This window comes from Aquarana catesbeiana, linkage group LG05 (genome assembly GCF_042186555.1).
Source record: "Aquarana catesbeiana isolate 2022-GZ linkage group LG05, ASM4218655v1, whole genome shotgun sequence".
Lineage (NCBI taxonomy): Eukaryota > Metazoa > Chordata > Amphibia > Anura > Ranidae > Aquarana > Aquarana catesbeiana.
In genome coordinates this window covers 480007020-480033128 of record NC_133328.1, presented here as the reverse complement: position 1 = coordinate 480033128, position 26109 = coordinate 480007020, and the positions used below count along the sequence as shown (strand labels likewise).

Here is a 26109-nt window from a genome sequence, read left to right as displayed (position 1 = left end):
GGCAGCACTCATGCATCTATTTCCCAAAGACAACCTCTGGATATGAGGCTGAGCATGTGCATTCAACTTCTTTGGTTAAACATAACGAGGCCTGTTCCGAGTGAAACCTTTCCTGGTAAACCGCTGTATGGTCTTGGCCATAGTGCTGCAGCTCCATTTCAGGGTCTTGGCAATCTTCTTATAGCCTAGGCCATCTTTATGTAGAGCAATAATTCTTTTTTTTCAGATCCTCAGAAAATTCTTTGCCATGAGGTGCCATGTTGAACTTCCAGTGACCAATAACATCAAATTTAACACACCCGCTCCCCATTCACACCTGAGACCTTGTAGCACTAATGAATCACATGACACCGGGGAGGGAAAATGGCTAATTGGGCCCAATTTGGACATTTTCACTTAGGCTTTTGTTGCCAGTGGTTTAGACATTAATGGCTGTGTGTTGAGTTATTTTGAGGGGACAGCAAATATACACTGTTATACAAGCTGTACACTCACTACTTTACATTGTAGTGTCATTACATGAGAAGATATAATAAAATATTTACAAAAATACACACACACACACACACATTAAATTAGAGTCTGTCACTATAGCATTAACACAGCAGTCTTTTTCTGAGTTTCCCCTCAAAACAGTTTATTACCAGCTCAGCATATCCAACTACCTGTACAATATTGAATAAACTTGTGAATTATGTTATATAGTGTTTCTCGAATGGGGTTCAGTTACAAATTTTCATTAAAAACTCACTAGGATGAAGTACTATTGATACAATGAAATGATCAGGTACCTGTACATTGGAGACATGAACACTTTGAGTATTTGAAGATGCAGAGGGTTTGGTACTTTGTACTTGTGCCTGCGCTCGGGCCAGAGCCTGTTGTGAGACCAACATGAGCTGTCCATTGCTACTCCTGACAAGAACAGTGCCTGTAGAAAAAATAAAATAAATAAAAAGTTTAAACCAAGTTACAACTTGACAAATTCTATATAATCTGAAAAAAAAAAAAAAACAAAAAAAAAAAACACACACACACACACACACACACACGAACGTTCCAATGATTTTATTCCAGAAAATAGCAATAAACAGCCAACAAAGAGTGCCCGAACCCAGGAAGTTAATTGAAACTGCTATGTTAAAACCGATAAAACTAAAAGGCAACATTTCCCCTGGCACACCACATGGTGTCCCCAACCTATAGCCATAGAAAAATACTCCACAAAAGACATCCCCCAAGTACAATACAAACAACGTCCACAGTCCCATCAACCAGCTATAATAAATTGTCAGTTAATTGTATATAATAACCAATTTTGAACATTTACAGGCGGAGGACTGACTACTGACACACAACTACTTAGTGTTTCGTGGGGTCTTCTATCTGCAGATGTGCAGGGCCGTGATGGGAGCCCTCCTTGGCCAACCTCTATATGGGTTAGTGGGAGCGGTCCAGCATCTTTGGAGTGGAAAACCCATTTAGATCACAGATTGTGCTCTACTTAAGGTATATTGATGACCTGTTGCTGGTTGTCATGGATGGTGGTGACATGATTGACCCGTTTTTTGCGATACCTCAATGACAATTGACAAAAACCTGGCGTTCACAGTGATAGATCCTGACAGGGTCTGTTATTTAGATGCGTGTTTCATGGGAGAAGGACTGGGAGTAAGTACCACACTATATAGCAAACCTTAATCTGGGAATACTTTACTCATAGCCCAGTCTGGACATCCCAAGCACACTACAGGCATTCTCCGAGTTACGAACACCCGAGTTACGAACGACTCCTACTTAAAACAGACCTCAATGCCAGCCGTTTGTGCTCCATGCTGGTCCTGGATACCTCTGAGCAGCCATCTTGCAGCGCTGGACACATCCCACACTGCAGTACTACATGTACTACATTGCCAGAAGAGCCCCAGGTAACATAACTGCACGCCCAGAAGTGCCCGGAACATCCCACATCCCTGCACAGGCTGAAGTTACACTTAAAAATGCACTGTTCCGACTTACACACAAATTCCACTTGAGAACAAACCTATAGTCCCTATTGTGTTCGTAACCCAGGGACTGCCTGTATTAGGGGTTTCCCCGCAGGACAGTTTTTGCGCATAAGACGCATTTGCTGTAATGATTCACAATTCAATATAGAAGCTAGTGTGCTCTACAAACGATTTCTGGATAGGGGCTACCCTAACTGGATGCTAAATAGAGCTTATAGTATAGCAAAACGTAAGAGTAGAGATGAGTTGGTGACTCCATGGGTTTGTAAGAAAGTAGATCTTTATAAAAACAAATTAACTCCCATCTACACCATTCAGCTTTGGCAAGGTTCGTGCTATCAACAAATATTTTTTTTTTTTTTTTTTTTTTTTTAATATCTAAAATAAATATTTAAAATAAATAAAGTCCAGGCTCCAAATATATATGGTTGTGTGTATGGGTGAGAACTAAGCTACAATCCAGTCATCAAATAATGTGATGGGGATGACAAAAATCTTCATAAGTGACTCCGTGCTTGCAAAGGTATCCAAGTGACTAAGTGCTCCCCCTCAAGGGTCCCTACTGCATCCCATCACCCCTACGGGGGTAATGCGTATGGTTGTTGTATTTTGAGGCACCCGTCCACTGGGGTATGTGCTCTGTAGATCTCCAGCCGTAATTCCCTGGATTCCTGGTAACTGGGACATGACCAATAGCTTTGTGCACCTCCTCTGCAGCGATGTCTCCTCTCTACTTCCTTCCGACTCACCTCTCCTACAACAACCATACGCATTACCCCCGTAGGGGTGATGGGATGCAGTGAGTAGGGACCCTTGAGGGGGAGCACTTAGTTACTTGGATACCTTTGCAAGCACGGAGTCACTTATGAAGATTTTTGTCATCCCCATCACATTATTTGATCACTGGATTGTATCTTAGTTCTCACCCATACACACAACCATATATATTTGGAGCCTGGACTTTATTTATTTTAGATTTTTTATATTTTTTTACCTGTCATTTCTTGCTCTTTGGATATAACACGTGTGGATTTTTATGTTTATATGGGCTATAAGCACATGCACCTGCATTATAATATATACCTTTTAAAAAGGTCAGATATATAAGTTTATACATAACTATTTACATTTCTTTTCTTAGTGATTTCTAGCAATATACATCTTTTAGAGGGATTTTTGCACATCACTGTAGGAATTATTAATTTTTATTGAGATGCACACAGCACATGCACGTTTTGAGATTTTTGTACATTTACCTGTGTTCACTTGCTTTCTTGTCCACACCCGATACTGGGCTCACCTAATATTAGGCTGGTGATTGCAATACATGAAGGTCAGCTTCTAGCACGTTTTATTTTATCTTCGTTTTTTTATATAGCTAGTGGTTAGTTTATAGGTAAGCGCCACAACCCCATGCTTTTTATATAACAGTTTATGGTTTAGAGCTCTCCCTTTTTAGGGAAGCCCTATCAGGGGAGGCAGCTATCCTTCAATTTTTTATTTATATTGTCCTAAGCGCGGCTGTTCCTTTTAATTTATCGTGCTATCAACAAATACCTACCTATTCTATGTGTTGATGATGCATGTACGAAAATCTTGCATAACGGCATCAACATAGTACCCTGAAGGGCACAAACACTAGGACACTCCCTGTCACCTAGTTTTTATGATAAAAGACTGGCACCCAATCATTTACTTGGCTCCATTTCAAAGGAAATTTCAAATGTGGGTCGTCAGGATGTCCCAGCGGTGGCCATGTTCTGGGGGGGAAATATGTTTAGGGCATCATTCAACCAGAGGGAATATGAAATCAGGCCCTTTTATAATTGTAACACAAGTTATGTTATATATCTAGTTACTTGTGACATTTGCTATATGCAATATGTTGATAGGACTACGAGACGTCTGCGAGACAGTTTCTACAAACATGTATACAGTGTAGTCAAAAATAAGGGAACCGACATAGCCAAACACTTTAGAGAGTGCTATGATGGTAACATCAAGGCTTTGAAAAGGCCGTCAAGTTTAAAATGTAATAGGTAAACTTTAACTATACTACACTACACACCCAAGTAATGATCCAATAAGTTGCGTAGCCAGGAACCGGTATATAAAAAGTTTCAGCATAACCTTATCCTACTGTGTCCACATCGCTGGTCCTGTTCAGGCTTCATACTTTACAGTGGGTATACCCCTGAAGGGGTCTCCAGAGACTGTGGGCCAGAGGAATGGACCTGTAAAGCACCCTGTGGCTAAATGCACTTGTTGCACCATAAGCCAACAGGATATCTGAATGCAGAATGCAGTGCCAGAACATTACAGGCCAGTCCCAATACAGCAGGGTCTGAATATGGTTCTCGAGATATACACAGAAGGCAACTGATCCAGAAACTGCTAGTGAGCCAAAAGGCAATAAACAGTCAGATCTTGATAGAAGTGCTAGTCGAGGAAGGTAAAAAAAAAAAAAAAAAAAATCTGGTGAAAAATAGAAAATAATAAATAAATCTTCTCTAACATGAGAAGGGATCCGTCACCTAAGGACACTAGCAAAAAATGAGCTGTGAACAAAGCTTGTGCCGAAACGCATCTGCTTGTCCTTTTTATACCTGTCACGATACAATAAAGATCACAGATCACAGATGTTACATCCAGCAGTTCCGGCTCTTCCTTCAGTTTTTCTCAACTTTGCCTATTTGGATGCAAGAAGTAGAAAGACATCCTGAGCCATAGAGCACCTGGATTCTGGGTGTGCCGAGGTTACCAGTTATCCAGATATCGTAGTTTAGAGCAGTGTTATTTTTGTGTTGCTACTAGGGTTGTCCCGATACCACTTTTTTAGGACCGAGTACAAGTACCGATACTTTTATTCAAGTACTCGCCGATACCGAATACCGATACTTTTTTTTTATGTCACGTGACAGTGTTTTTTTGTTTTTGTTTTTAACAGTGCTTTTTTTTGGGGGGGGGGGGGGGTGAACGGTGTATGTGTGTGTTTTTTGTTTTTTTTTTTAATTTACAATTTTTATTTTTGACAATTATTTTTTTTTATTCTTTATTGCAATATGTGTGTTTTTTTTTTTGTTTTTTTAAACAGCCCTGTTGGGGGGCTTTGGTGAGATATCAGGGGTCTTAACACACCTCTAATATCTCCCCCTTGAGACAGAGAAAGAGACAGAGGATAGAGATTCCCCAGTCCCTTTCTCTGCAGCCTCAGCTGCACTGAAAATGAATGGAGAGAAGACAGCGGCTCCTCTCCATTCATAAACTGACACATCGTAATCACAGAAGATTACAATGTTTCAGTTATGTGAAGCTGACTCTGTCCATTCACAAAGGAAGGAGGAGGGGGACAGCGGAACGGAGGGGGAGAACGGAGGGGACAGAGAAGGAGAGGGGAATGGAGGGGACAGCGGAGAGGCACGGCAGAACGGAGGGGACAGCGGAGGGGGACAGAAAAGGAGAGAGGAACGGAGGGGGACAGCGGAGAGGCACAGAGAAGAAGAGAGGAACGGAGGGGACAACGGAGGGGACAGCGGAGGGGGACAGAAAAGGAGAGAGGAACGGAGGAGACAGCGGAGGGGGACAGAAAAGGAGAGAGGAACGGAGGAGACAGCGGAGGGGGACAGAAAAGGAGAGAGGAACGGAGGAGACAGCGGAGAGGCACAGAGAAGAAGAGAGGAACGGAGGCGGACAGAGCAACGGAGGGGGCATGGAGGAGAATGCAGTGACAGTCAGCAGTGAGCGATCACTGCTGTAGGTCACTAAAGCAGCTGAAAGCCGCTGGGGGAGAATCTTGTAACTCCCCCACGCGCCGATCACAGCTGACTTCTAGGTATCGGGGGAAGCATCGGGAGCATTTGCCCGAGTACAAGTACTTGGGCAAATGCTCGGTATCGGGACAACCCTAGTTGCTACCTAGCAAAAAATTGGAGCCTCATGGAGTGAGCATGGTTATATGGATACACTGTTCCCAGGAAAGCTTTTGCCAGTGTCCAAAACTGTAAAAATGCTAATCAACCACCTTTTATTTTTACTACCCTTTTGACACCCATGTGAATTAGACCACACAGAGAAAGTGGTATCACCAACCTGGCTACACACCAGGGCTATGTAAAACTGGATGGACACAAATGCAATTTGGCAGGCAGGAAAGACGGAATATACCAAAAGCATAGGTACGACTGCCATATTTTTTTTTTATATTATATATATATATATATTATATTATATTATATTATATTATATATATATATATATATATATATATATATATATATATATATATATATATATATATATATATATATATATATATATATATATATATATATATATATATATATATATATACACATACATACATACATATATATACATATACACACACACACACACACACAAACTTTAATGGAATCCCACTCTAAGTCCGTAGGGTTCAATATTGAGTAGGCTCACCCTTTGCAGCTATAAAAGCTTCAACTCTTCCGAGAGGGCTGTCTACAAGATTTAGGAGTGTGTCTATGGGAATGTTTGACCATTTTTCCAGAAGCACATTTGTGAGGTCAGGCACTGACATTGGACGAAAAGGCCTGGCTCCCAGTCTCCGCTCTAATTCATCCCAAAGGTGTTCTATCATGTTGAGGTCAGAACTCTGCGCAGGCCAGTCAAGTTCCTCCACCCCAAACTCGCTCATCCATGTCTTTATGGACTTTGCTTTGTGCACTGGTCCAAATCATTTGGTGGCTGAGTGATTATGGTGTGGGGTTGTTCTTCAGGGATTGGGCTTGGCCCCTTAGTTCCAGTGAAGGGAACTCTTAAGGCGTCAGCATACCAAGACATTTTGGGCAATTTCATGCTCCCAACTTTGTGGCAAAAGTTTGGGGATGGCCCCTTCCTGTTCAAATAGGACTGCACACCAGTGCACAAAGCAAAGTCCATAAAAGACATGGATGAGCGAGTTTGGGGTGAAGGAACTTGACTGGCCTGCACAGAGTCCTGATCTCAACCTGATAGAACATCTTTGAGATGAATTAGAGCGGAGAATGCGAGCCAATCCACACTGCTCTGCAAGGTTATGTAAATGAGACCATTTGAAATTACAAACTGTTGTCAAGGTAAACCTATACCAGTGACTAAATGAAAGTGATTGCTGCAGTGAACTAAAGTGTGCTAACTTAAAAGACTGCTACCAAAAAGTGTGTGTGCATGTACCCACCAAAATTAAATCCAAGTCCAAAAACGCACCATTTGATAACTATATGCACTACATAATGATAGTAAAATATAATAAGTGAAACTAAAAATAGACCTGAAAAGTGTTGTGTGTGTGATATAAATGAGCCTCTGTTACCTTTTATGCATGATTCTGTGGATGTGAGCATGCCTGGGATCCCTCCCATGTGAATGACCCATGTGGAATGGTCAGCTAGCCAGCCTGAGCCACTCTTATCCCTGGTAAGGGGCGGGTCCCCACCAACGTCATAAAAAAAACCACCAATGCGGCGGGGAATAGCGACAAGCTTTGGCCTCATCAGCGGCATATGAATCCGCTGCGGAACCAAGCAAGCTCCAGCCCCAACTAGATGGAGTGGGTGGGGGGGGGAAATTCACCCCATGCTCAGACGTAATGACGATGCATAGGGGGCAAGGCCCCAAGCCTATTTAAAGGGGAGGGGGAAAGACTGCCATGCATCACAGCCCCAGGGTCAATGCATTTAGGCATCTAAACGTGGTGAAGAGGACTTGCTGAAGTTCAAACCGAGCATCAGAATGGGGAAGAAAAAGGATTTAAGTAATTGCAGCGTGGCATGGTTGTTGGTGCCAGACAGACTGGTCTGATTATTTAAAAAATTGCTGATCTACTGGGATTTTCAGGCACAACCATCTCTAGGGTTTAAAGAGAATGGGCCGAAAAAGAGAAAATATCCAGTGAGAGGGAGTTGTATGGATGAAAATGCCTTTTGAGACGATAGAAAGGCATCAGTAATTAGATTTTGGTTTGAGATGATAGAAAGGCATGAGTAACTCAAATAACTACTCGTTATCAAGTTATGCAGAATACCATCTCTGAACGCACAACACATCGAATCTTGAAGCAGATGGGCTACAGCAGCAGAAGACCACACCAGATGTCACTCCTGTCAGCTAAGAACAGGAAACTGAGGCTACAATTCGCACAAGCTCACCAAAATTGGTCAATAGAAGATTGGAACAATGTTGCCTTGTTTGAGGAGTCTTGATTTTAGCTGTGAGATTTAGATGGTAGGGTCAGAATTTGGCTTAAACAACATAAAAAGTATGGATCCATCCTGCCTTGTATCAATGGTTCAGGCTGGTGATGGTGGTGTAATGGTGTGAGGGATATTTTCTTGGCACACTTTGGGCCCCTGAGTACCAATTGAGCATTGTTTAAAAGCTCACGGCCTACCTGAGTATTGTTGCTGACCATGTCCATCCTTTTATGACTACAGTGTATCCATCTTCTGATGGCTCCCTCCAGCAGGATAATGCACCATGTCTAAAAGCTCAAATCATCGCATACTGGTTTCTTGAACATGAAATGAGGTCACTGTACTCCAATGGCCTCCACAGTCACCAGATCTCAATCCAATAGAGCACCTTTGGGATGTGGTGGAACAGGAGATTCACATCATGGATGTGCAGCCGACAAATCTGCAGCAACTGTGTGATGCTATCATGTCAATATGGACCAAACAAATCTCTGAGGAATGTTTCCAATACCTTGTTGAATCTTTGCCACAAAGAATTAAGGCAGTTCTGAAGGCAAAAGGGGGTCCAACCTGGTGCTAGCAAGGTGTACCTAATAAAAAAGGCCAGTGAGTAGAGCTGCACGATTTTGGCTAAAATGAGAGTCACGATTTTTTTTTTTTGCTCAGAATAAAGATCACGATTCTCTCCAGATTCTCGTGCGCCCACATCACTGGACCCTGGGACAGGTAAGTGTCTGATTATCAAAAGTCAGCAGCTACACTTTTTGTAGCTGCTGACTTTCGAATGGATGGAACTCGACTTTAACGATTAATCGTGCAGCTCTACCAGTGAGTGTATATTTTTTTTTTAGATGTGTACAGCAGTTTGCCTGGAGTTCAGTTGAAAGGTATTTGCCTCATTGTATCCGCAGGACATGGTGTGTTGTATGCAAACAAATTTGTAACATTATGTTGATTCTTCCCTATCTACAGTATCTCACAAGAGTACACCCCTCACATTTTTGTAAATATTTTATTATATCTTTTCATGTGACAACACTGAAGAAATGACATTTTGTTACAATGTAAAGTAGTGAGTGTACAGCTTGTATAACAGTGTAAATTTGCTGTCCACTAGAGCTGCACGATTCTGGCCAAAATGAGAATCATGATTTTTTTTGCTTAGAATAAAAAGATCACGATTCTCGCAACGTAAAATCTTTCACATTATACAAAAAAAAAAAAAAAAAAAAAAAAGGGCTAACTTTACTGGTTAGATAGTGTTTTTTTTTTTTTATTCATTAAAGTAATTGTTTCCAAAAAAATTGCATTTGAAAGACCGCTGTGCAAATACAGTGTGACATAAAATATTGCAACAACCACCATTTTATTCTCTAGGGTGTCTACTAAAAAAAATATATATGTTTGGGGGTTCTAAGTAATTTTCTAGCAAAAAAAAAAAAAAAAAGATTTTAACTTGAAACCAACAAATGTCAGAAAAAGGTTTAGTGTTTAAGTGGTTAAACTTTTTTCACTTACACAGGAAGTCTATTCCATTGACAAATTGTTACAATGTTTATACTTAAGTTCAACTGATAAAGAATGTTTTGTTTCTTGGCAGACTGCCCGGTTTTCTCTTCCTTTCTTTTGAGGGCTGTGGCTTCAGAAGAGCAGAGAATTCTTTGCATAGAAAGAATTGTGAAACACTTTAGTCAAGATCGAGATAACGATTCTTGACAATTAATCACGATAACGATTCTTGACGATTAATCACGATAACGATTCTTGACGATTAATCACGATAACGATTCTTGACGATTAATCACGATAACGATTCTTGACGATTAATCACGATGACGATTCTTGACGATTAATTGTGCAGCTCTACTGTCCACTCAAAATAACTTAACACACAGTCATTAATGTCTAAACCGCTGGCAACAAAAGTGAGTACACCACTAAGTGAAAATTCCCAAATTGTGCCTAATTAGCCATTTTCCCTCCCTGGTGTCATGTGACTCGTAATGCCCTGTACACCCGACCGGTTTTGCCGTCGGAATAAACTCTGAAGGTTTTTCCGACAGAGTTCCGACGGAACTCCGCTCAAGCTGTCTTGCATACAAACGGTCACACCAAATTCCAATCGTCTAGAACGCGGTGACGTACAACATGACTAGAGAACGGAAGTTCAATAGCCAGTAGCCAATAGCTTCCGTCTCGTACTTGCTGCAGAGCATGCATAGTTTTTGGTGAGTCGGAACAGCATACAGATGAGCGTTTTTTCCGATAGTAATTTGTTCCGTCGGAAAAATATAGAACATGTTCTCTATCTAAGTCCGTCTGAATTTTCAATAGAAAAAGTCCGATGGGGCATACACACGGTCGGACTATACAATGACAAGCTCCCATTGGACTCTGTCGGAAATTCCACTCGTGTGTACGCGGCATTAGTGTTACAAGGTCTCAGGTGTGAATGGGGAGCAGGAGTGTTAAATTTGGTGTTATCACTCTCACTCTCTCATACTAGTCACTGGAAGTTCAACATGGCACCTCATGGGGAAGAACTCTCTGAGGATCTGAAAAAAAAGAATTATTGCTCTACAAAAAGATGGCATAGGCTATAAGAAGATTGCCAATACTCTTAAACGGAGCTGCAGCATGGTGGCCAAGACCATACAGTGGTTTAACAGGATAGGTTTTACTCAGAACAGGCCTTGCCATGGTCGACCAAAGAAGTTGAGTGCACGTGCTCAGCGTCATATCCAGAGGTTGTCTTTGGGAAATAGACGTAGGAGTGCTGGTGGTATTGCTGCAGAGGTTGAAGGGGTGGGGGGGGGGGGGGGGAGGGTCAGCCTGTCAGTGCTCAGACCATACGCTGCACACTGCATCAAATTGGCCTGCATGGCTGTCGTCCCAGAAGGAAGCCTCTTCTAATACAGGATACACAAGAAAGCCCGCAAACAGTTTGCTGAAGACAGGCAGACTAAGGACATGGATTACTGGAACCATGTTCTGTGGTCTGATGAGACCAAGATAAACTTATTTGGTTCAGATGGAGTCAAGCGTGTGTGGCGTCAACCAGGTGAGGAGTACAAAGACAAGTGTGTTTTTGCCTACAGTCAAGCATGGTGGTGGGAGTGTCATGGTCTGCGGCTGCATGAGTGTTGCCGGCACTGGGGAGCTACAGTTCATTGAGGGAACCATAAATGCCAACATGTACTGCAACATACTGAAGCAGAGCATGATCCCCTCCCTTCAGGAATGGGGCCGCAGGGCAGTATTCCAACATAATAACGACCCCAAACACACATCCAAGACGACCACTGCCTTGCTAAGGAAACTGAGGGTAAAGGTGATGGACTGGCCAAGCATGTCTCCAGACCTAAACCCTATTGAGCATCTATGGGGCATCCTCAAAACGGAAGGTGGAGGATCGCAAGGTCTCTAACATCCACCAGCTCCGTGATGTTGTCATGGAGGAGTGGAAGTGAACTCCAGTGGCAGCTCTTGAACCCCATGCCCAAGAGGGTTAAAGCAGTGCTGGAAAAAAAATGGTGGCCACACACGAAATATTGACACTTTGGGCCCAATTTGGACATTTTCGCTTACTGCACCTCTGAAAAGCAATCTGCGGTGCATCACTTTTCAGAGACATTTGACAGGAGGGGGGGGAGGAGAAAATGTCAACTCCTCATTGCTTGTTTTAACCCTATAGATGTTGCACCACCATGCCGCATCCACAAGCATTGCACACAGTAGCAGGGCAGTCACGGAAAGACCCTATTCACTTGAATGTTTACACGCCTGTATGCAGCTTAAGGGGGTGGCTGGTAAAAACAGGCAGTAGATTCAACCGCAAGTGTAAACAAGCCCTTCCTGTCCGACTATATACTGGGCGGCTGGGGAGAGGGGTCAATGTGGACACTATATAAAAAGGTTTGTTAGGACCCATTCACATCAGGGGCCCTGGCCATCCTTTCCCAGTGCAGTACCAGCAAAAGACAAGCTAAATAGTCTTGTTCCCCATGAGGCCAGTTCACACCACTGCAGTGTGAAGAGAAGGAAAATCCATCGTATCGCACGATACTGTGGTTAATATCACATTGCGACAAAAAAGAAAGACAGTAAACAGTGTAGTGCTCTGTTTTACAGCACATTGATGCAGCTGCATTCACACTGCACTCCAGTAATTTTGTTGTAACGCAGCTGCTGGTGTGAACAAGTACTGATGTTCTGTAGAATTTAAAAGCACACTAGTGTAATGCATCACATGTCAAAGTGCCTGTCACCATAGCAACACATTTTACCTTCTACTTTGTAGCCTGCAATGTAAGACATGGTTCTATGGACCACAAATATAGCATAGGAGCCCAAAGAAATAAAAAGTTGTTAAAGAGACAGTACTTACCAGGGGGAATCTGGAAGTTTGCTGGTAACTGAATGGTAGTCTGAGATGCTTTGGGAGGAACTGCTTGCTGTGTTGCTGTCACTTTGGGACCACTTGTCACTCTTGATGCTTGACCCACTGCAGGTGAAACTTTTGTTACTAGTGTGCACATAGGCGCAGAAAGCACAGAGGCCTGGGAAGCCGGTACCTGACTCCGGCTGGCAGGGGGCCCAGACACCATCTGGGAAGTTGTGATGGCAAGATCAGAAGAGGACATTGCAGGCTGGCTCTTGACAAGGACCCCATGGTTTAAAGACATGGTCTGGCTCACCACAGCTGAAGAGGTAGCTTGTACTGCATGCATCATGTAAGAAGAGTGTGTTCCAAAAGCAACACCAAGCGCAATCCAAACATTCAGCACACCCTAGGCACCGGTACTGGAGGGATCTGTGTTAAAAGTTCATAATGACATTACAAGATACATACATTTAGCAACATAAATGCAACACTCTCCCATTAACCCAATTAATTATCACTTAGTCACCAATCATCAGTTAGCACTTGCCAACCCCTACTGATTAGCAGCATGCTGGAGCTATGTTTATATATCCGTAGCACAAGGACACGCACACAGCAGATGCCAGCAATAAGTGAATCAGTATGATGAGTTATTTGGCTCTTCCCGACAAACCTGTGACCATGCACTTTCCTCATACCATTTCTTCAGGGAGAAGGGCCAACAATTTATAATTTCACTGACAGTTTGTAAGACTTCATTCACAGGGGTACATGAACTCGTAACTCCATGCAGAGGGTTGAGTTTATGCAGCCGAGGTGTGTGTGCAGCCAGCCTGTGAAAATCAATGAAAGCCTGAGGGCCACAGCTGCTGTACGGATCTTCCTGCACATACTAGTATTTACAGCCGTATAGGGACACACAAAGCTATTGGTAGATTATCTGCATCCAGAGCTGTGCCTTCTCCCAGAATACACATAGGTATGGATCTATGCTCCTGTGTTATTGAGACCTATCGAAAAATAAATTTTCTCCCAATCGTTTAAGTCCATGGACAAAGTGGCTGTACATACAGCCAAAAACCTTATCTACTTGACACCATCAGATTCCTCCTCCCGGCCCCCCCCCCCTTTAAAGTAGAACTATAAGCAAAATATTTTTTTTTTTTTTTTGATAGAGAGGGTTAAGTCAGACAGATTTTTTTTTTTTTTTGCCATCTGTGGCCCAATTTGGAGATTTCTGGTCACTTCCTGTCCCATAGCCAAACAGGAAGTGAGAGCAAATCTCTGCAAATTAAGGGAATTCCTCGAGGACTCCAGGACTTGTGTCCCCATTGGAAGATTTCCTCTCTATTACTTTTCTAGGGACAACCCTAAATGTGTGATTTTCTTTTACTTTCACATTCAATGATAATGTTAAATGGAACAAATAGAGAGAGAGTAATTCTCCTTAAAGCGGACTTTCGCTTTAAAATAAATAAATAAAAGAATTAAAACTCAGCAGTTTCAAACACTGCATACCTGTCCCAGGGTCCAGAGATGCTGGTGAACAAAGCCCCTCTTGTCTCCCCCTCCTCTCTGCGGAGCCAGCATTGTCACTGTGGGCGCCCGGCTGTGGCTTCACAGCTGGGCACCCACTGCGCATGCGCGAGCCACGCGGCGCAAGGTGATTGGCCAGGCAATCATCTGGGACCTGTGACGTGTCCCAGATGATTGACGAGAGGGAGGAGGGAGAGGTGATCTCCCTTCCGGTTCCGCGGTACGTCGGGAGAAAGTGGGAGCTGGAACCTTCCAAAAAGGGTATCGCCCCCCCCCCACAAAACAAAATGACATGCCAAATGTGGCATGTCAGGGGGTCACCCTCCCTTAAAGCGGAAGTCCCATTTTTGGGTGGAACTCCGCTTTAATGTTGGCGCAGACAACAATAAAAACTGATAGGTATTCTAATCCATCTCCACTCAAAAAAAAAAAAAAAAAAAAAAAAAAAATGAAGTTTTGCCTATAGTTATACTTTAACCCTCCACATTACATACAAACACACACCTACGACTCCTATGCATCAAAAATATTTTCAGTAATAATCATGACAATAAAATTCCAGGTATAGACATTTTGACAGTTACATTGGTCCAGCTTGGACCAATGTAACTGTGTATATACTATACCAAGCTAATTCCTGTGAAAGCTGGAAATCACTATAATGCACATCACTACTACACGGTGTACACGATTATTAGGCAAGTGAGTATATTGACCAAATCATTATTTTTATGCATATTGTCCAAATCTAAGATGTATAAACTTGAATGCTTATTGGATTTAAGCATATCAGGTGAAATGTTTAAGGGAGGGTGTGGCCTAAGGAGATCAACACACTATATTAGGGGTAGTGAATTAAAATTCAAGGGGGTCCGGTAAATAAATAATTTTTCTGGCCGAGGTCCGAATTACAAGTCTGTGCCTTGAAAGATTGCATGCATCTTTCATTTTTTGGCGCAAGCCGCACTCTCAGACGCTTTTCTTACCGTTTCCTCCACACACTCTGGTAATACTCTGTAAATGTAAATGTCCCCAATAGTGTTCCCCCTTTCAACAGGTGTCCCTACCAGTGTATTTCATTACATTGGGTGCCCCCATCAGAGTGCCACCTTACATCAGGTGTCCCCGTCACAGTGCCCCCTTACATCAGGTGTCCCCATCAGCATGCCCCTTTAACATAATTTGTGCCCATCAGCGTGCCCCCTTATGTTATGTTAAGGGGCACTCTAATGGGTACATTTATGTTAAGGGTCATGCTGATGGGCACAGCGCTCCCAAAACGCCCCTGTCCATTGAAATGAATGGGTAGTGCTTCCAAAGTGACTTAAAAGTGCTTTGAAAGCGCCGCAAAACTGGTCTTTTCCTTTTTTTTAAGGTCACATTATCACGACCTTAAAAAAAAAAAAAAAAGCCTCACTAGCGCCGCAAAAACGACCGGTGCTCCAGTGTGAAAGGGGTCTTAGAGTAACTGTTCTCCACGCCAAGCAGACCGTGAACTGAGCAATCAACGGTCAGGGGATCACTCAGTTCTCAGACCTAGCGCTGACTTCAGACAGCTGCAGCATCACACCAATGCTGCAGCATAGAGGTGAGTATGAAGGTTTATTTATTTATTTTTAAATAATAAACATGTTATATTTACCTGTTCTGTGCAATTGTTTTGCACAGAGCAACCCTGACCCTCCTCTTCTCGGGTCCCCCACCAGCACTCTTGGCCCCTCCCCCTTGCTGAGTGCCCCCATAGCAAGCCGCTTGCTATGGGGACACTTGTGCATGCTCACTGCAAAGCTGCTTCTGTGTGTCTTGGCCCTGTCCCATTCTCACTGGCTGCTTTTGACAGCAGCAGGAGCCAATGGATCCCAGTACTGTGTCTCCAACAATGAGGAGGGAGAGACCTGGGAGAGCCACTGCTCTAGAGCACATCACTTGATCAAGATGGGGCTCAGGTAAATATAAGGTGGGGGAGCTGCACATAGAAGGTTTTTTCCTTCATGCATATAATGCATGTAGGTAAAATACCTTCAGCCTTAATCACTTTACACCCCCGTTCACACCAATGCAACTGGTCATGCGATTCGACAGTTGCACCCAATTGCTGGCAATGGAACGGTTTATATTGCCATGACTCATGTCGCAGCGATTATGAAAAAGGTTCCTGCACTACTTTTTACCGATTTCATTGCGACTTGCATAGGCTTCTGTAAGCCCACCTCTGGTGTCTGGAGGAGTAGTATCACTTTTAGGGTGGCACAGCTGCATCAAGCAAACCTTCTACACCTCTCTTGCCTACAGTTCTACTTTAAAGCAAATGTCATCTGAGGCCCCTGCACACGGAGTTTGTTAAGTTGCAGCACGCTCTGGAGGGACAGGTGCAACATCCAGCCCTGCTGCAGACAGCCTGTCAAAGATTATGACAGGCTGTGGCTGAACCTTGTGTGTTCCCAAATCTTGTCCCTGAACAGACAAGGCCTCTAAACGCCGGTACCACTTGGTACATTGTTCAGTCTTTCCAGCCGCAGCCTGCCACAGACATAGAAAGATTGCACGCTACACCTCTCCTCCCGGGTACATTAAAGCGCAGGGAAGGGCGCACTGCAGCTGAACAGTCTGTGAATGAAAGAAGTACAGCTTGTTCTACACACCTGAGATCTGTCTTCAGCTAACAGTGGACTGAAGCCCGCTATTGGCTGAAGTCACAAGGTCAGGCCAGGCTCTGGAAAGATCCCGATCATAGGGTTGGGATCCACCTAGAAGCCTGGATCGGCACCTGACTCAGCCTCTCAGTGATCCGCTACCAACCCCTCTGCCCACCTCCACAGCCCCAGTGAGCACTGGAGGGGAGAGAAGAGAGCTGCTGACTGACAATCCTGGCTTTCTGCTCAGAGTGGAGGGGGAGAACTGAGTGATCAGTGGTGTTTGATTGCTCAGTTCTCGCTACAGAGCCAGCAGGGGACAGATGCTGCATCCACCTAGATGAGTATAAATAGTAATTTTTTTCCAAAGCCATACTTCCCCTTTAAAGCTACATTCACATGAGAGGCCAGGGGTGGGCGCTGGTGAGAATTGGTAGATTCCTCTTGGTGGAACCACATGATGCATGTACTCTAGGAATGCACCGATATCGTGAAAAAAAGTACTCGTGAAAATGCACCCAATACCAAAATCGATACTTTGCGGTGTGATTTGCGTCCATACAAAATGAATGGGCACAAATAGCACTGCAAAGAATCACACGCGATTTGAACAGAAATGCAGTGCGATTCCTGTCCGAATCACATGCGATTTTTCCCCAGCGCTCCTGTGTGTGTGAACCCAATAAACAAAGTGAAGCGCCATGTAGTGCAGCAATAGGCAGTTTATTAAAATGTTATAACTCACAAAAGAATATCTAGTCAATATCTGCAGTGTCCCCGTCCTGCTGATGACGGTCGCTGGAGGTGCTCACAGGGCTGGAGGAGATGTTCGGTGGTCTACCCCCAAGCTGACATCACTTCCACCTTATACCCACAGGATTCCTGGAACTTCTCTTCCAGCACTTGTGGTTAGCTATAAATCGGCAGGACAGGGACACGGCACATATGGATTTGGCTAGATATTTACTTTGGGAGTTATAACATTTTAATAAACTGCTGGAGGAGAAGTTCCAGGACTCCTGTGAGTAGAGGAGGGAAGTGATGTTAGCTTGGGGGTAGAATGCCAGACATCTCCTCCAGCAACCGTGGTGTTCTATCGTTGGTAGGATGGGGGGGGGGGGGCACTGCAGATTTGGATTTGATTAGATATTTACTTTGTGCATTGTTATAACATTATAATAATCTGCCTATTGCTGCACTACATGGCACTTTGCTTTCTTTACTGGGTTCACACATACAGCAGCGGTGGGGGAAAACCCATGCGATTTGGACAGGAATCGCACTGTATTCCTGTTCAAACCATGTATAATTCTTTGCAGTGCAATTTGCGCCCATTTATTTTTATTTTGCACTACAAAGTATTGGTACTTGGTATTGGTCAGTACTTGACCGAGAGTCGCAGTACAAAACGGTATCAGTGCATCCCTGATTTGTACTCTGTACAAATCAATGGCCAGCACCAGCGCTGTTTACAAGCAACCACGCTTTCAATCAGAAAGTAAATTGGATGGCTGCACACTTGTAATAAAAACACACATAATAACTTTAATCGGTCCATATCACAAACATGGTTATAAATAAGCACCACTGGGCGTGAATCGTGTTAAAGGGGTTAAGGCAGTGCACACAAGTACTGCCAGCTCCTCTGCTAGTATACCCTGTAGTATATACTGTATGCCTTTTTGTAAAATTCCTCTTCTAAATACCTTATTCCTTCTCCCCATTCAGCGGTCACGTGACCGCCCATTGCCCTCTCCCTCCGATGTATGTACCAGGATCTCAGTCTGACATCTGCCGGCAGTCATGTGACCTCCCCCCCTAGTGTATACATTGGAGGAAGAAAGTGTCGAGCAGTCATGTGACTGCTGATCGGGGAGAAAGAATAAGGTATATAGAAGAATTTTACAAAAAGGCATACAGCATATACTACAGGTTATCCTAGCAGTGGGACTGGCAGATGTTGGGTGCAGTAATGTGTGCACTGCTCGGAATGGTGCTAGGAGGGGGAGGGGCGGCTTACATACAGACTAGCTGACAGGCAGGGAGGTAGGAGACAGGACAGCAGAGCATAGCTGTGGATGATGGAAGCATGTAAACTGACCATGGTGTCAGGGCTCAGCGGCCATGATATACTGTGGTCAGTTTACAGGGGGGAGGGCAGAAACTGGCCGGATCAGCCAGGTATTTAAGGTGATACAGGGGGCCAAATGACACAGCACAAGCACCGTGCCGTTATGCTTTAAAGGGGTTGTAAACCTACATAGTTTTTTCACCTTAATGCATCCTATGCATTAAGGTGAAAAAACACCTGGCAGTGACCGGCCCCCCCATCCCCCTCCATTTTACTTACCTAAGCCCTAGAACTTGACCCATGGGGACGCGCTGTCTCTCTGCCTGGGGTTCTTGGCTCTTGATTAGATAGATTGATAGCAGCGCAGCCATTGGCTCCTGCTGCTGTCAAGCAAATCCAATGACGCAGGGCTGAGTCCTGCATTTGGGCTCTATGGATGCGGAATGCTGGACTCGGGAGCACGCCTGCAAGGTAACCCCCCCGGGAGAGCGCTTCTCCCAGGGGGTTATATGATGCGGGGGGGGAGCTGCCAAGGGACCCCAGAAGAACAGGTTCGGGGACCACTCTGTTCAAAACACGCTGCACAGTGGAGGCAAGTATGATGTTTTTTGTTTTGTTTTTTTAAATAACAAAGAACCCTTAACCCCGGTTCTCACATGGGCGACTTGTCAGGCGACTTAGCCACCTGGCAAGTCGCATCCTGTTCTGTACTATGGAACTGTTCTAATAGGAGCGACGCAAGTCGCTCCGACTTAGAAAAAGGTTCCTGTAGTATTTTTTGGGGCGACTTCAGGCGACTTGCATTGACTTCTATACAGAAGTCGTTTTGCAAGTCGCCGCTGAAGTCTTGTGCAGGTTGCCTCGGTGAGTCGACCTGCAAGTCGCGCCGCCCCTGTGTGAACCGGCACTAAAGGGAACAGGATCTCCCTCTTTCTTTTTTTTGGTTAACAAACGCTTTACAATTTCTCCTACCTGTATTCCTGTCCTGTGTGATTTATACAGGTTTGTGATATGGACCAATAAAGCTATTACATTCCATACAGAGTGTGCGGCCATCCAATTGACTTTCTGCAGTTTTTGTAGGCGAGTACCTTTGCGGTGAACACATGTGGACCCGGTTTGTACCTACCTACCCAGCTTACACTCTTTCAAGCAGTTTATTTTTACCCACCTGTGTGAATGTCTCCACTAAAACAATGCAGCTGCCTTCAGATCCATGAATAAAACCGCACATCTATCTATCTTTTTCAGCCATGTGAATGAAGTTTATTGCACTGACATGTCCCTGCGGTGTGGTTGGTGGGAATGAGCCCCTCCAAATATCTCAACCAATGAGAACACAGGAGCCAAGACACAGGCTGAGCTCCTGCTGAGAGAAGGAAGCCTGTATAGGGGATGAAGGTGTCAGACTAGTATAGGAGGAGAGCGCAGTCCTCTGTCAGTGTGTTGGTGGGTGGGGGCGCCTTTCATACAGTAAAGTCGTTTAGTGACTTGCAGAGGAGACACACGTGTGAGGGGAATGTCACTACATGCAGGTTATCTATCTCCGCCGGTCGGACTCTCTCTCACACACACTTCTCGCAGTGTTCGGTAAGTACTCACCTCCTCCCAGCCCGGAGCTGTCTTGTCCGGTCTCCACAGACACCCACCGCCGGTCGTTATTTCTTACCGTTCTACCAATACCGGTCAGGAGTCATGCGGCGGCATTGGAAAGGGGGTGGGGTTACAGACGGGATTGGCTAGGAGGCGGCAGGGGGCGGGGCAGCTGCGGAACAAAAAATCCCGCCCTTTTGTTGCTGGCCCTGGGTGCCGTATATGGTGAGCGGTGTGCAGGGTCCTCCAAGCACGATGTAGGGGGGGCAGTATACATATCAGGGGGTGTAATGGCAACTGTGTTATAGAGATACAAGGGGACGGCATCCCCAGTTCACTCCGTGCTTCTCTACCACCAGCTATAACGTCTGACATAGTTACATAGTAGGTGGGGTTGAAAAAAGACACAAGTCCAACCTATGTGTGTGATTATATGTCAGTATTACCTTGTATATCCCTGTATGTTGTGGTCATTCAGGTGCTTATCTAATAGTTTCTTGAAGCTATCAATGCTCCCCGCTGAGACCACCGCCTGTGGAAGGGAATTCCACATCCTTACCACTCCTACAGTAAAGAACCCTCTACGTAGTTTAAGGTTAAACCTCTTTTCTTCTAATTGTAATGAGTGGCCATGTTTCTTGTTAAACTCTCTTCTGCGAAAAAGTTTTATCCCTATTGTGGGGTCACCAGTACGGTATTTGTATATTGAAATCATATCCCCTCTCAAGCGTCTCTTCTCCAGAGAGAATAAGTTCAGTGCTCGCAACCTTTCCTCATAACTAAGATCCTCCAGACCCTTTATTAGCTTTGTTGCCCTCCTTTATACTCGCTTCATTTCCTGACAAGCTGTTCAGAACCGGCAAGTACTTATTGGGTCACTTTTCTGGCTCCGTTCACACCTGAATCAGGGGCAGGTCTAGTCTCGCGAGGGGCACTATGTTTTTTTGCGGGCAATTTATCGGGGAAATGGCTGGTGTTGGCACTTCAATGATCACGGCACCATGGTTGTTATGGTGTCAGGATGATTGAAGTGCATTATTACTATTATTACATTGTTATATAAAATTAAATAGTTTAACTCACCCTAATGCAGAATCAGTGGGAGCCCTGAGAGTGTCACTTGCCACGTCACCTGCCACCAGATGCAGATTATCACTTGCCACGTCACCTGCCACACGTTGCGGATTGTCACTTTCTGCTCAGTTGAGAATTGTCTCTCGCTGTGTCCCAGAGTCAGGCAGCAGAGAGATGATGTAACCTCTCTGCTGCCCGCAGCTGCCTGCACAGTGAAGGCGGAACTGCAGGGCAGGTGGTAAGAGATGATGTCATCTCTATGCTCCCCAACTCGCTGATTGGCCAGCTGCCCTCTCACCCACCGAGCCGCCCAGCTGCTCGGCCCACCTGCTCTCATACTCTCACCTGCCCGCCGAGCCGCTCAGCTGCCTGGCCCGCCCGCTCTCTCATTCGCCCGCCTAGCTACCCACTCTCTCACCCACATCTAATTTCGGGGGGGGGGGGGGGGGATTGCTACGTTTCCCCCCCCCCCCCGGATCCGCCCCTGACCTGAATGTAGCATTTTTTCTGGCTTATTTTTTTTTCTTCTGTGCGTTTTTGAGCTTAGGCTTTTTTTTTATTACCGATTAGCAAAACGCATGGATTTCAGTAGGGTTTTTTTTTTTGAAAGCAGATGATTAGAGCCTGGTTTAAATAAAGGGTGAGTGCGGGGTGCAGAGTACTGCGCTCTGAGCCCATCCAGTTGTGTGGCATTAGTAATTAATATTCAACAAAACTGGTCCAAAAAGATCCGTACACACCCACTCTTCAAGTACCACCACTGCGCCAAATGTAACCTAAATGTGCAACAGCTGCTACCTTAAATGAAATAAATATAAAATAAGCATTTACAATGTAAAATAAAGTAAATAGTAGCGCTAAATAAACCCAGTGACAGGTGATAGTGATCAACACTAAGACATAAATAAACAACTAATAATAAAGTTTGTGCAAAAGTAGCCCATAAATGAGACTGGATTGTCTCAAACAAGGAAATCTGAATATATCCTGATGTGGAATCTTCAAAACTTTCACCTCACCTCGTACACTCAGTGTTTCCACTCCCCTTTGGTTAAAAACTTCGAATGAACACAGGAATTTCAATCCTTTTACGAATCGCTATACAACCTACAGGAATCAGCGCCAACACCTGACCAGATATCCGAATACATTACCGAATCCTGCATGCCCACCTTACCGACAGAGACACGCGACTTACTAGAACAACCTATCACACTCTCCAAACTGCAACTAGCAATTAAAAACACCAAACCAGGGAAGGCCCCTGGGCCAGATGGGCTTACGTTGCAATATTATAAGACACTACTACCATCACTGGGAGACCACTTAGTGAAACTACTCAATACACTAATTAGAGGAGAGAAACTACACACCACCACACTACAAGCCCAAATCCCGAAGGAGGGGAAAGACCCAAGTTACTGTGGGAGTTACCGCCCCATTTCACTGCTGAACACTGACCTAAAACTGTTCACCAAGATCATAGCCACGAGACTTCAATCCCATGTGCCTCAGCTAATTCATCTAGACCAGGTAGGCTTCGTGCCATTCAGAGAGGCCAGAGACAACACCACCAAAGTCCTGAACCTACTCTACACGGCCATACACACCAAAACTCCTAGCGTATTCATAGGAACAGATGCGGAAAAAGCATTCGACCGTGTTAATTGGGCCTTCATGTTCGCTACACTAAAACATGTGGGACTAGGCCCCAATATGATGGATTGCAGCGGCATATGAATCACCGTCAGCTAGAGTCAAAGCCAACGGAGTTCTATCAAAACCATTCCCAATCGCTAACGGGACCAGACAGGGATGCCCTTTATCACCCCTCCTCTTTGCACTCTCCTTAGAACCCTTTTTATGTCACATACGATTGAACCCCAATATCACTGGTGTAGCAGTAAAACAAACTCAATATAAGGTATCGGCGTATGCGGACGACCTTATGTTCTCACTCACCAACCCAGCGATCTCTCTCCCGAATTTGCTAAGGGAATTTAAAACGCATGGAACGCTCTCTAACCTAAAAATAAACTTTACTAAGTCAGAAGCGATGGGGGTGGAAATCCCGCACTCCCAACTCACACACCTACAATCTAGTTTTAGATTAAAATGGACAAGGATGGCCCTGAAATATCTAGGCACATTTATACCCTGCACATTCTCAAGACTGTATGAACTGAACTTCCCACCACTACTTCGGACAGTTAGATCACTGCTCAACCAATGGCACACGGGACTACATTCATGGATAGGGCGATGTAACATTTTAAAAATGACAATACTCCCGAAGTTCCTATACTTAATGCAGGCGTTACTCATTCATATACCCACATCATATTTCAAACAAATACAAACTACTTTCATGGAATTCATATGGGCCAAAAAGAGACCTCGGCTCTCACATCAACTACTGATACTTCCCAAACAACATGGCGGCCTTGCGGTACCGGACATTAGGACATACAACCAAGCAGTACATGTAGGGAGGCTAATAGACTGGTGCCGACATCAAAAGACCAAGTTATGGACACAACTAGAACAAAACCAAAGCGAAGTCCCTCTGAATAGATCCCCATGGTGCTACGATACCCTACCAACAGAGATGAAACACCACCCATTGATTGGTAACACGACCAAGGTCTGTGCTGGGCTATTCTCCAAATCGTCGTTGTCCTCACCCAATACACCTCTATGCCCAATCTTAGGTAATCCCAAATTCTCACCAGGCATGCAAGATATTACTTTCCGGAGACTGAGAGAAGCGGGGGTTCATCAAGCAGCACACTTTAGTACAGGAGGGCGTTGGTATACGATAGCTGAACTATCCGATCCTAGAGGACGGTTCGGCCTAGACTTCTGGAGATCCCGGCAACTAGGCCACTTTCTACATACTTTAAAACCACCTAACACCAACGACAAACCCTTTACAGTGTTGGAGGAACTCTGCGACAGCACAGGACCCACTACACACACACTTTCACTGGCATATAACCTATTAAACACACCAAAGACAGATTTCGTCCCACCGGGCCTAGCCAAATGGGAAACAGAACTGAACTGTCAATTCAATACACCCAAACGACAATACATTTTAAAGTTCACACATAAATCCTCCATCTGTAGTAAAATCCAGAAGACCAACTACAAGATTCTTTCACGATGGTATAGAACCCCGACAGTACTCCACAAATTCTTTCTGACAACACCTGAGACCTGCTGGCGATGCATGACTGACAAAGGGACACTCCTACACATTTTCTGGTCCTGCCCGAAACTGTCCCAATACTGGCAAGAAGAATAACCCAAAAATGTACAGAACGCATAATCCCGGAAGACCCCGCGTTCTTCCTATTACATGCGACTAACATACCTGAAAAAATCTACAAAAAATCACTGATAAGACACCTATTGGACGCAGCCAAAGATTGCATACCACTTCAGTGGAAATCCACATGCCCACCTTCCATAAAACTTTGGCTAAAGAAAATAGAGGAAATAAAACAAATGGAAGACCTAATTCTTACAGCACAGAACAGGCAGGAAGCCTTCACTAACACATGGCAACAATGGAATATTTTTATCTACTCAGACGAAGGTCAGACACTCAGAGGGAAATAGGCCCCCTACAGACGTAGCCAAAGCTGTTTCAAACCAAGGAACCAGGAGAGGATTCCTGTGACACCCCATGCTCGAGGGGATCTTCTACCCTCTTTTACCCCAGTCTATCCTACACATCTCTTTAACCCTCCTCCCTCTTCTCTCCCCCTCCCCCCTCCTGTCCCACTATTCTTCATCTCTTTCTCTTTCTTTTCGACACTATTAAAAAAAAAAAAAAAAAAAGGGATGAGGCACGCGTTCCTTGACAACACAACTGGATATTACTAAATACAGACGACAGCTTCATCACCGAACACAAAAACCTCCTGTTAATGATATATAATGCATCACCGGACGATAGCGATTTAAGAGGCTTATCCATTATCATAAGCTGTTATATAGCAATGTTGATTTACACTCTGTATTGAATGTTACTTTGTATAATGTAGGCCCACCTGGCCCTGTTCCAATTAGAAATAAAAAATTAAAAAAAAAAAAAAAAAACTTCGAATGACGATGCCTTGCACTCTCATGCTCGGCAAAACAGCATCAACCCTTACAGCAGGGGTCCCCAACCACCGGGCCGCGGCCCACTACCGGGCCATGGCCTCTCTGCAGCCGGGCCGCAGGACAGGTGCGGCATGAGAGCCAGGCGTGTGGCATGTTGGAGCCAGGAGGGCGGGCGACATGAGAGCCAGGCGGGCGGGATATTGGAGCCAGGCGGGCAGGCTGCATGAGAGCCAGGCGGGTGGCATCAGAGGCGGGCGGCATGTCGGAGCCATGCGGGCAGCATGAAAGAGCCAGTGTTCTGTCAAAATAGCGTGGTGGATGAGAGAAGCGTGTGGGCGGATGAGACAAGCGGGCAGTGAGAGATGACATCATCGCTCTCTGCCCGCCCTGCATCACCGCTCTTCCGCCCTCACAGCCCAGCCTCTTCAATGTCAGAGGTGCAGCGAGAAGCAGAGATGACATCATC

General features: G+C 44.7%; 1 protein-coding gene across 1 annotated transcript in view; it reads right to left on the bottom strand.

Annotated features, from left to right (window-relative positions):
* Positions 1 to 20580, bottom strand: part of TAF4B (TATA-box binding protein associated factor 4b) — a 247096-nt gene extending 226516 nt beyond the window's left edge. The window contains exons 1-3 of the mRNA XM_073631505.1: positions 20466 to 20580; positions 12627 to 13052; positions 792 to 931 (exon numbers count right to left, since the gene is read on the bottom strand). Coding sequence (XP_073487606.1) covers positions 792 to 931; positions 12627 to 12972 — 486 coding nt within the window. The 5' untranslated portion in view covers positions 12973 to 13052; positions 20466 to 20580. The remainder of the gene's footprint in view (positions 1 to 791; positions 932 to 12626; positions 13053 to 20465) is intronic.
* Between the last annotated feature and the right edge of the window lie 5529 nt (positions 20581 to 26109).